We start from the raw sequence: 12586 nt of genomic DNA on the forward strand, positions 1-12586 counted from the left end.
TGCCCAAGTGTAGAGAAACATCTCTAGTGTCTGTGTTTTGAATCTTGAGATCGTAGTCCAACCAGAAGATCCTTTCTGCAGTAACTTTTTAACTTTTACGCACCCATTGAAAACCTATGGGAGCCCGCGTGTGACTTTACTCACTGCACACGCGACCCGTGGAGCTCCTGGTCACTAACTAACGTTAGCTCCTTGTAGGCCCAGCGATTCTAGAGGCCCTAGGCCCTTTCCCTTTCCTGTTCGTGGTACTTATACCACTATTTTAGTATATGGTTTGAGTGGCCACCAGGGCCCATCCATATAAAGTGCAACTTGTGTGTATTACAACATTGTCTTGTTTAACGATTTGTGCTCCTGTGCTCATAAAGAGTCTAGGGGATACTTTGAGAAATAAATACATATATATTTTCAATATATATCTGTGTGGTGTCCTTTCATTGGTATAAAGGGGGGTTACATTTGGTAAAACAGCCTGCTTAACACGCTTTAACGAGTTTAGCCTCAAAGACTGCTTAGCCTACGCTACCACTAGGGCAGCTAGTCCGAAAAGGTTGACTTACAACCACACCATAAGGGTTGCTTGGCATGGTACAAGGTGGTCACTTTAACTAGTGGACATCATATACCAGGCCAACTTCTCACATTGGTGAGCAGCGGTTGGATTTGAGCTTGCTGTGTTTTACCATTGTAATCTCTTGGTTACCAATTGAAAGATCACATAGGTACCTGTAGGTACATATAAAACAAGATAGATATACTTAAGTTCTACTGAACTTAGTTGTTGTAGAGCAAAGGGAGTAGCACACCCTGACTACAACTACTAGATAAGTTTAGTAGGTAAACCCAAGTGTAGGTAGATTGCAACACATCCACCCACACTTAAGAGCAATGGAGGGGGCAGAGGGGTCCAAGGTACCCATCTCTGTCGAGAGTGACCCCCAGAGGGCACCAACTCTCTTTGCTACCCTAAATCAAAATGAGCTCAGACAGTTGGCAAATATCAGGGGCCTTAAACAGCCCAAGAACCCTACTTCTGCTCTACTCAGAGAGCTTTTGCAAGCTGATGAAGATCAGAAAGCTCTCAAGAAAGCCTCCCAGTTAGGCCCCTTAGAGACTGGAACAGGAGGCCCCCCTTCTGAAGATGCCACTGAGGTACCCCTTTCCAATAATCACCCCTTAGATGAGATTCATACTACAGAGGATGAAAGTGATAGGGATACAGATGGTAGTGAGGATGAAGGGAGAAATAGCCCAGTGCCAAGTGTTATACTTGGACCAGCTAAACTAAGGCTATTGGGGACTGACAATGGGATCACCCCATTGGATCTCCCCAGTGGACTTAACCAGGGGCTTGGGAGGCAAAGGAATCACTCAGGTGAATCTAATGCTTCTCATACCTCTAGAGGCTCTCACGGTCACTCCAGGAGAAGGATGACCACCCCTCAGAGGAGGGAGCATGAGGCCAGAATGCAGGAAGCTCAGCTGAGAATCAGGAAACAGGAGCTAGAAGTAGCTCTCATGGAGGAGAAACTGAGTAAGGCTAGGCAACCTAAAGAGAGTGGGTCTATACCCACTAGTGGCAGCAATGTCCCTAGGGACAAAGATAGGGTCTTTGACAATAGGAACCTGTCCAAGGTTGTGCCCACCTACAAAAGTGGGGATGATATCCACAAGTGGATGACTGCTCTTGAGAGAGCCTGCAAAGTGCAGCAGGTTCCTGAAGACCAGTGGGCAGCAATCTTATGGCTCTCCTTTGAAGGAAGAGGCAGAGATAGACTCCTCACTGTTAGGGAGGAGGATGTCAGAAATTACAGAGCCCTGAAGAGTGTCCTAGTTGATGGGTTAGGCTTAACCACTGAACAGTACAGGTTAATGTTCAGAGACACCCAGAAGACACAGACTCAGGACTGGTCTGAATATGTGGAATGTGCCACTAAGGCTTTGGAGGGTTGGTTGCTGGGAAGTAAGGTGTCTGATTATACAGGATTGTACAATTTGATGATGAGAGAGCAGATTTTAAGTAATTGTCAAAACCAGCTTCTCCATCAACACCTGGTAGACTCAGATTTGACCTCTCCCCAAGAATTGGGAAAGAGGGCAGATAAATGGGTCAGGACCAGGATCAGGCCTAAAAACCAGGGTGGTGACCAAAAGTAAGATACCACCAAGCCTCAAGAGAAGGGTGGGGATAAAGCAAAAGAGAAATCTTCCTCAGGGCCCCAAAACTCCACACAGGGTAGTGGGTCCCCAGCTCCCTCCTCTACCACAGCTAAAAAGCCTTACTGCCATGAATGTAAAATTCCTGGGCATTGGAAAACTGACAGCAGTTGCCCAAAGGCTAAAAACAAAACTGTTCCTCCAATTACTCCAGTCACACCACCTATTACTGTCAGCAGTAATCCCCCAGGTGGTGGGAGTGCCCCCAGAAATCTGGGTGGATTTACTTGGGGAACACAGGGGGACCATGGCTTAGCCAATTCCCCTACAGCAACTACTCTTGTCTGTGATGGTGGCATGGGGTTTGCCAACTTCACTGCCTGTCCCAACACTTTGGGTAGGTACAGACAGGAGCCCTACATCAATGGTACAAAAGCTGAGGCCTACAGAGACACTGGAGCTAGCATCACTATGGTGGCCCATTGGCTAGTTTCCTCTGAGCAGCTTTTGCCTGGTTTCTCCTACCAGGTAACAAACATTGATGGCAAACAGAACAGTCATCCCATGGCAGAAGTATGTCTCAGCTGGGGAGGTGTCACTGGCCCTAAAAGGGTGGCCGTGTCCCCAACCTTGCCTGTAGATTGCTTACTGGGGAATGACTTAGAACTCTCAGCTTGGGCTGGAGTTGAACAAGACACCCATTCTAAAATGGTAGGCCTTTCAAAAAAGGGTAGTGGGGTTGTGCCATTCACAACCCCTGTCCAAATAGATTTCCTGCCTGGAAAGGTTGGAAGGGCAGTGGTAGCCACAGCCCAGGCACAGACAGACTTCCCTGGTGAGACTGGCAAAGCTGTGACAGTCACAGCTCAAACACAAACAGAGTGCCCCCCTGAAAAGGTTGGCAAGGCTGTAATGGTCTCAGCCTATACTCAGACTGACATAGGTGTAGTGAAGCCTGAAACTATGGATCACTCCACACAAACAGAGAGTAGTGGGGAGGAAGAAAAGTCTCCCTCTCCCCAGACATTAGGAAAAGGTCAGCCTCCTCAGGGATCTGACCTCACCCCTTGTGAAGGAACTGCCCCAGAGGTAGCCAGGCCTGGCCTGGCAGAGCCTCTGATGTCAGTGGCCCCTTTCAAGGTGGGACCCAGTCTGGTGCAGGTAGCCTGCCTCTCTCTACCCTGCCTCAGTCAGCCCAGGGCTGCAGAGGTCAGGGAGGCCAGTGGACCCCAAGAGGGCCCCTGTCCACAAGAACCCCCCATCAAAAGAATGAGGATTGCCTGGCTAGTAGCCCTAGTCAGGTGATGGGTAAAAACATTCCTGAGGGATCTCCTTTACAGGTAGTTAGGGACCTCCCCCAGAGGGATTCTGTTGGGCACAGGCAAACATGGGACCTTAGGGCCCCAAACCTGACCTGTCCCTCCAGTAAGCCCACAAAAGGGACCCAGCCTCCAGCGTTAGGTAGCCAGAGGCGGACCCTGAGAGCACAGTGCAACTCAGTTAAGGAAAGAAAGGCATCCATGGTGGAGGATGATTGGAGGAAGCTGAGGCCTCACTTTGAGGACACTCACTTCAGTACTCCATCTCAACACCAGCCTTTTACTTTGCCAAGACACACCAAACGTAGAGATTCCCTATGGTGGAGACCCTCTGATACCCTTAGGGTGAGGGATTGCTTAGTGGACCATGAGACAGGGGGTAACCATGCCAGTGCTGGTTCCTCCTTATATGGCCACTTGGGCAATATAGGCTTACCTGGTCAAGGACAGCCTTATCTCCCTTCGTTGGGGGGGGGGGGGGGTTGTGTAGGAAGGTGGATATCTGACTATGGTTACCCCCAATTTTTTGCCTAGTGTCTAGCTGGTTTTTCGACTTAGTTGGCCTGAGATCCTGCCATTCAGGATCTCAGCCCATCTGTTCTCTCTTTAAAATGGTCTCCATGTACCCTAGGTACATACCCAATTGGTTGGATCACCCTGTGAGCCCCTGTACCAGTGTACACTAGGTACCCAGGGCATTGCTGTATCTAAGGCCTGCCAAGGGCTGAAGCATGTATTATGCCACCCCAGGCTTGGCCTAACAAATTTGACACAACTGGCTGATCTCTCAGCTGGGGTAAGTTGGTGTAACCACCTCTTACTTAGGTGTAGTATACCTATACCTAACCTTAAATGGGACACATGTAACCTATAAGTCACTCCTATGGCAGGCCTTGACAATCCTGAAGGCAGAGTGCTTGGTTTCATGTGAGATGGTGCTCTGGCATGAGCTGAGCCTGTCTGCAGTGATCGGAACCACTTCCTTTTGCTGTTTCCAGATATCGCCATACCATATACTCTTAAGTGCATTATGAACCTCACGGTTAAATGCTATCTTTGGTTTGGCTTTATCAAAACATGTCGAGTAAGGTGTCATACGATTTGGAATACTAACCCCTCGCCAATTCTGGCGACGGGGTTAGCATTCCACCCTTCTAGAGGGACACGACATGTACAGTACCTGAAACCCGGGTAAAATCAGACATAGCCTCAGCTCCACAAAATGGATGCTGCCACCACAGACACAAGTCTGCCCTCCTGCTGCTGGGAGTCCTTCCAGCTTGGGAGACGTGGACAAAGGGTTTCCTGTCAGGGGAGGTGCATGCACCACCCCAAACAGGATTTTGTGTATTGGTCAGGCAGGGCTTCAATAGAATCAGACATGCCTGGGGCTCACAAGGAGCCTCGGTGCATATGCCAGTTCAAACCGGTCCTGGGGCACACCAGCCCCGGACCTGGGGCAAGCTGGACAAAGGATTGGGGGTGTAACCACCCCCCTTCCTGGTCCCACCCATAGGGAGGGACCTAGCAGGTAGTCCGGCCCCTAGAATCCGCTTAAAGGTAGGAGCTGTGTCCTAAGACTTCAGACATTCTGGAATCAACTTAACCACAAGAAGAAGACAGGAACTTCGACGCTCTGCTGCACAGAGGACTGAAGGAAATCTCCCCTATGGTCAGGGAGTGACCATCTTGCTAACGCAAGCACCAACCAGCTATTGAACGTCTGCTTTGCCGCCGCCTCCAGCCGGAGCCCGAGCCCAGAGCCCGACAAGACCTGGACCTCCAGACCTCTCACCGCCTGATCCACAGTCCCTGCAAAGAAGGAACCCGTGGAGGCACCGAGACACGTGGAGCCAGCCATCTTGGAAGACCGACGACAAGCTGCAAGCGCAATGACAGAGGCTCCCTCCAAGTTGTGCTTTGGGTCCTGAGAAGCCCAACACCCGAGCAGCATCTGCACCAAAGGTGAGCCCTCCAGCATCTCCACGATCTGCGTGGGGCCCCTCTGCACTTTGCATCTCGACGCGCTTGCCCGGTCCCTGGCCCGTTGGCTAGTGGCCATTTTGGCGACCTATTTGAAAATCAACGATGCTGGTCTGGTTGCTCCAGACTGGCCCTAGCTGCTCTCCAAAAGAGCAGCCCCTCTGACCTTGCTGGTCAGAACAATCAGCTTACATCTCTTTTCCAAGACTCCTGCCTTTGCCAAGGCTTGTTTGCTTCTTTCGAGTCGCCAACACCGCCGACAGCGAGAGCTTGCGTGGGACAGCTCGTGAATCGACTCCTGGACGTCGTCGACCTTCAGGGACCACGTGGCTCGGAGACAAGCTACCCCTCATCACCTGTTTGCACCCGACATCGCCTGGTACCTACCTGGTGCCACGCCGGTCACTGGCTAGTGACTGTGAACACTGTCCCCTCTGCTTTCAGGTCTTCTACAACTCCGATCCACCCTTGGATCCAACGCATCTCTTCTGGACCGACCGCATGCAGCATCTTTGTCATCAGGCCCCATTGAATCGATAGAAGAAACCCGACGCACTTCGAGACCTATGCACCCGCTTCCTGTGGGTGAGGTAACGCTGGCACTCCGGTGCCCAAGTGTAGAGAAACATCTCTAGTGTCTGTGTTTTGAATCTTGAGATCGTAGTCCAACCAGAAGATCCTTTCTGCAGTAACTTTTTAACTTTTACGCACCCATTGAAAACCTATTGGAGCCCGCGTGTGACTTTACTCACTGCACACGCGACCCGTGGACCTCCTGGTCACTAACTAACGTTAGCTCCTTGCAGGCCCAGCGATTCTAGAGGCCCTAGGCCCTTTCCCTTTCCTGTTCGTGGTACTTATACCACTATTTTAGTATATGGTTTGAGTGGCCACCAGGGCCCATCCATATAAAGTGCAACTTCTGTGTATTATAACATTGTCTTGTTTAACGATTTGTGCTCCTGTGCTCATAAAGAGTCTAGGGGATACTTTGAGAAATAAATACATATATATTTTCAATATATATCTGTGTGGTGTCCTTTCATTGGTATAAAGGGGGGTAACATTTGGTAAAACAGCCTGCTTAACACGCTTTAACGAGTTTAGCCTCAAAGACTGCTTAGCCTACGCTACCACTAGAGCAGCTAGTCCGAAAAGGTTGACTTACAACCACACCATAAGGGTTGCTTGGCATGGTACAAGGTGGTCACTTTAACTAGTGGACATCATATACCAGGCCAACTTCTCACACACCGGAATAGGCCTTTCTTAAACAGTCCGAAATATTGCCGCTGAACTTTCACTTCTTAATTTCATCTAGCCTAATGTTAACAAACAAAATGATACTTCCATTTGTCTAATAAAGACACTAACACACCCAATACTTACTCTCTGATTAGTCTAATCTTTCAATACACACTATGCAATACAAAGGGCACCTGAAATATCGCTTCTAGGAAATTATTTTTCCCATCATCATAAAACCATAAAATACAATCATCTTCCTCATTTAAAATTCACAATGCACAATCACAATTTTTCACGATACAAAAATATGTATAAAAGTTGCACCCGAATTGCAATTAATATATATTATGCAACTGATCAGCATTTTTCTGATGAGAACATATAGGTGTGTATTTTCTCATGCGAAAATGGAACTCACTAAAGTTTGCTGGGAATATACACTTTCTCTAAGAATAGGGCTCAGAATTTATTTTCATGTTACACTTACTATTTCCCATTGTACACTAAATCTCCATTAGTAATATTTTTTTAAAAACAGCCTGCAACAAACACTTTTTACTAAATGATGCCCTAGAAATATTACTTAAAAGTTGCACAACAGTTTAACAACACTTTGTTATCAAGTTCCACATTTGTTGTGCTTTTTCTTTAAAAGCAAACGATCACCAATCTTGCTTGAATACAATTGGAGAGCTTTCTGAAACGTTTACACACTTTTACGCTAGCATGGGTGAGGTTTGCAGAAGGTTCTATGGCGCTCTACAGAAGTACACTTGAAAGTTGTCATGAACTCAATTATGAGCGGTGCTTTGAGGTGGAGAGATTACCCACTCCCCAGTTGGACGACCAAAATTACCCAGTTCATACAAAAAATTGGTTTCCCCAGCCAATGCTAATGTCAACTTGTATTACATAAATAACAAATATCAACAATTCTTGTCTTTCTTTCTATTGGTTAGGTTTATTCTCATTTGTTCTCGTTTGGTTCTTTTTTTTTGCCTCTTATTAGCCAACACATGTTTCGTCGCCCATGGCAGATGGCCGCGACTTCCTCAGGGCTGTTTCGTCTGCATGTTAGTGTTATCTATTAACCAGTTGCAATTCCGTGTCGGTTTCCCCAAATAGTTCCTTGTCTTCGTTCTTTTTTTCTCTCCCAACCGTATCGGTACTATCCCTTATTATTTGTTGTCATCCGTTTTACAGCCTTTGCTCGTGCAGCCTTCCGTCGTCCCAGCGAGTACGCTTTGACGCTCTGCTATGGGCGATGAAACATGTGTTGGCTATAAAGAAGCTATAAAAAAAAAAAAATTCAAAAATTGAAAAAAAAAAAAAAAGAACCGAACAAGAATATGAGGATAAACCTAACAAATACAAAGAAAGACAAGAATTGTTGATATCTGTTATTTATGTTGACATTAGTGTGTGTTGGAGGGGAAGGGGGGGGAAGAGAGAGGGAGAGGGAGAGACAAAGAAAAAACATACTCCCTTTATTTCAGTTTTGCAAAATAAAGTTATGCTGTGCAAGAAATCCCTTGACAAACTGCAAAGAGCTCATAACTGAGCAGTAAGCCTCATTGGTGTCCTGAGAGGTAAAGACCACATGACTCTCAACCCAAATTACTACATTGGCTCTTATTCAAAGAAAGATTACTTTAAAATGGTGTGTGTTACACACTGATTGGTCCAAGACCATGCACAGGTTATCTGACCAGATTCTTTCTGTCCCATTTCATCTTTAGATATTTTGCTAACCTCCTGGCCATTCAGCCTCTCCGAAGCTTACAAGATTTCATGGCAGATCACCAAGTGCAGCCCTCTTTACCACGATTTAGATTGGAAAAAGTCTTCGTAAACTTCAGTAACATTCAGGCTAGGTCATGAGACCTACGGCCATAAAGACTTACGAGCTGGAATCCAAAAGGCTCAGTCAAAAATAACACTTGGTTTTCCTCATGAGCAATTACTGAGACTATTTATTTTGTAGACCTTTTTCTTAAAGGCTTTACCATCATATAAGACTCAATTTATGGACTTTCTTTGAATATTCTGACCCAAGCTCCCATCTAAGTCACATCTTTTGCAGCAATGGTCATCTTGTCTTAATTTCAACCACCTACCTCCATATCACTTAGACCGCATCTTTGTGTGAATGCTTTACAAAATCCACAAATATAATATATACATTTGACCACAATTTGAGCTCAGCCGGTTTTCAGGACCATTCATAAAAATCCAATAAAGCTCCTTAAGAAAGCCAATGCTTTCTACGAAAATACAAAACAAATTGGAAAGAAATCACCTAAATGCATAGCCGTTATTAATTTGTTAGTATTTTTATAAATGTCTTTTTTGCACACATGAAAAATTTCTTGAAGTACAGTAACATAGCTCGTGTTTCACATTTCATTCGTTGTACAGTGCATAAACTCATCTAAACGTGATTCATGTCCCATCAACTCTGCTGAATGACTAAAATAATTGGATCCTGCTCAACAAGTACAAATCAGTCTTTTTTTTTTTAAGACTGTGATGGGTACCCTCCAAAGTAAGGTATTGATCCTCTACAGTGATGGCACGTGTTGCTAAAACTGAACTATGTCCTTGGACAGAGTGAAATGTAAAATTACATTTATAAACCATTATTGGTACGCAACTCGACATAAGCATTCACTAACACAAAGCAAGCCCAAAAGATCACTGACTAGAAGCACCTTACAGGTTTACTTTAAAGGATTTTTTCAAACAATTCTCTAAAAAAGTATAAAATAGATTGGCACTTTGGTTGGAAGAACTACAATGCGGATAGAGGTAAACTCCTGCGTTCATGGATAGAAAGCAGGAGCCAACTTGAAGAGCTAAGATTTAACGAGAAGTGGCAATCCACTCACCAATTCAACACAACTTTGTTAGATCAATACAGACAATTGTATTCTTTTCAGAATAGGTGCCAAGGTGTAGACAAAGTTGGCAAGACATTCCCTACATTCTTCTCAAGGAAGAGTACATATATGCCTCAATCCCACACATGGGGATCACATAAAATAGCAAAAGAAACAAACCCGGGATATAACTTATATTGCAGTTTTGATGAAATCCATCACATCACATATCTGGGAGAAGCCCCCATTAAATTGTGTATTGTATCCAACCAGAGTACTGATCTAACGATCAGGTCCCAAGATCACGCAAACAATTTTGGCTGAATCATGCAACATGTAATGGATGGTAATACTTGGGAATAAATGTTGCCAAACAAAAAAACAAAAAAAAGTTTTCTTTTTTTGTCCTTTACATCAATTGCCTTTTAGGAATTGTATTCCCTATATGTACATAACCGTCAAATAATAAAAATAAAAAGATCCAGTGGAAACAACCAACCAACAGAGTAACGTTTGCATGCAGTGGAGTCACACATTTTGATTCTCTGCAGGTCGGAAGAAATCATTGCAACACCGAAAAAAGTGCATTTCTTTCTTAAACAACGAATTACAGTATTTGAAATCATTTCAAAAGGTTCAGTTCAGGAAGTCCATGCATAAGGTAGTCAACACAACGTAAGGCAAAAGCAATACATATTTATATTTTAAAAAACATTATTTATGCATAATGTGACCCAGGGTGTTGCAGGGAATCCCCTCTGTGATCTAGCTGGTCTTGGAGACGCGCAAATTCAGAAAGTTCATTCAACTCCTGGAACTGTCTGTCCGTTTTGTGGCTGACCAGTGATCTGTAGAAATGGACTGCAAAGACAATAAATACCAGTCCGAAAGGAACCATGATAGTTGTGGATGCAATGGCCGCTGCCTGTCCAGGCGTTATCGAGCTGTTATTGACCATATCCTTGGGACTCTTTTTCAATGGAAGAAACTTGACCCAACATAGCAAGACAACTTCTGCAAGGAAGAGCAACGTCCCGATGACCGTGGAGAATGCCCATGCCAACTCAATGTGCAAATGCATCCGTTCGTGGGGAGATTCCTTTACTGAATTTAGATTGTGCACGTTGCTAACTGCTTCGATATTTGGAAGAATGCAAGTGCTTATCATCAGAGCAAAAAGGTGGACTGCAACCAACACAGTGGTACAGGCGCTGAAAGCGATCAGAAGACCAGGAGGATAAACATGGTCTGCCTCGAGCTGAACTTCCACCATTGCCACCTAAAAATTAAATGTAAAAAAAAAAAAAATTACAATTTTTCTGCAACTATCAGTTTACAACAGTTACATTAGTACTCAGCATCCTACTTTGTTCGTTTTATTTTAAACAAAATAATATCAAACGTACTGCTCTGGCAACAAAAAAACAAAACAAAAAAAGATAAATTAGAGTAGGTTTTTGGAAACAATTCCTGAACAAGTATTGGTACACCCCATTTGGTCTACAGGATGGCCAGCATGATTCGTGGAGGATAAGCAGGGATAAGATACTCAATTGGACTCAGATGCTATGCTTCTAATATTGTGATCGGATTTTCAACACCATGGTCTCACATTTTTCATTCACAATATTTTTTTTGTAAATTTTGTTTATTTTTGTAACATGTTTTATTTCTGCTTGGGCTTTGCAGGTTTAATAGTTTTCTCTATTTTACTTTCTCACGCACTACCCATAATTATTTTAACCATATATCCTTTAGGCACTTGCATGCCCATGATGGATAAAAAGCAGGATAAAACACCTTTCTCTGCAAAACACAAGCTATGAATAAATTCACTTCTATGTCACGTGGATGCTTCTCTGTCATCATTTTACTTCTATAATATCGCAACCCAAATAATAGCTTAAGAAATCTGTGTCTGTCGGTATATAGACCTTTAACCTTTACTAATGATGGATGCAGCATTTCATTCATATTTTTTTTAAATTTAAAATGTATTTAATTTTAAAAAGTTACAAACCAATAGTCGGCGAATTAAACAATGCAATTGTTTATAGATATGGTACATAATAAGTTCCGCAGATCGCCTTGTCGTTAGTGGACAGCAGCCTCAATAGCATGCCTCACACACTGTATATCCCCATCGTACATCCCTTGGGGAGCAAACAGGCTGGTTCCCACTTTCGAACATTTATACTACTACCCAAGCCCCAACTATGCGGTCCAGCTCCCCCACAATTTCTCAAACTTGCCAATTCATCCATGGCTCTGACACCACCCGTTTAGCAGCCATTCACTAATCCACATCCCTGATTTTTTCTTCGATCACTGGAATGGTAGGGCTAGCCTCCTTTCTGGTGATATCAATTTTTGCTACAATAAGAACTTGAATTAATAGGGTTTTTTTGTTATCAGATTAGATCTGTGGTCTCAAATGTTCCAAGGACCTTGGACAAAGCCCATATTTTCTGTGATTTCAGTTTGCCACATACCATTCTCCAGTAGCTTTCTATTAGGGTATGCTACCATAAATTGTGGAAAAATGTGCCCACTTCCCCTTTTATACTGCTATCAGCTTTGTCTGTCCCCAAACGTCTACATTTGTTCACTAGACCTGTAAACCACTTGTAGATTCTTCAGCTGAATTAGCCTGAAACTCGCCTTGATTGACATTTCTTGGGGGATGCTTAGGGACACCCACCAAATGTCATCTTTTAGTGTTACCACATCCGAATCCTATCTGATTCTCAGTTTTGTCAGATCCTTGCATGTGCTATTCATTAGAGTGGTGTATGTTATATATATAGCCGTTCAATGCATAGCTGTGACCAGTCCCCTGTTTTCTAAAGGGAACCACCACATCTCCGCCATCCCCCATGGAAGCTGTCAACACCGGTCTAAATTGTAAGTACCTAGAGGTCCGGGAGTCATGCATGTTGTATTCAATTTTAAGGTGCATGAATGAGGCCATACTACTGGTGACCCAGAAATCCACCACTT

At 44.4% G+C, this 12586-nt stretch overlaps 1 protein-coding gene across 2 annotated transcripts in view; it reads right to left on the reverse strand.

Annotated features, from left to right (window-relative positions):
* Positions 1-9013: 9013 nt before the first annotated feature.
* The window catches only part of LOC146783831 (calcium release-activated calcium channel protein 1), a 92688-nt gene continuing 89115 nt past the window's right edge, over positions 9014-12586 (reverse strand). For both annotated transcript variants that reach the window (XM_085633303.1, XM_085633304.1), the window contains exon 2: positions 9014-10865. In XM_085633303.1, the coding sequence (XP_085489429.1) occupies positions 10305-10865 (561 nt within the window). In that variant the 3' untranslated portion in view covers positions 9014-10304. The remainder of the gene's footprint in view (positions 10866-12586) is intronic.

This window comes from Triturus cristatus, chromosome 11 (genome assembly GCF_964204655.1).
Source record: "Triturus cristatus chromosome 11, aTriCri1.1, whole genome shotgun sequence".
Classification (NCBI taxonomy): Eukaryota; Metazoa; Chordata; class Amphibia; order Caudata; family Salamandridae; genus Triturus; species Triturus cristatus.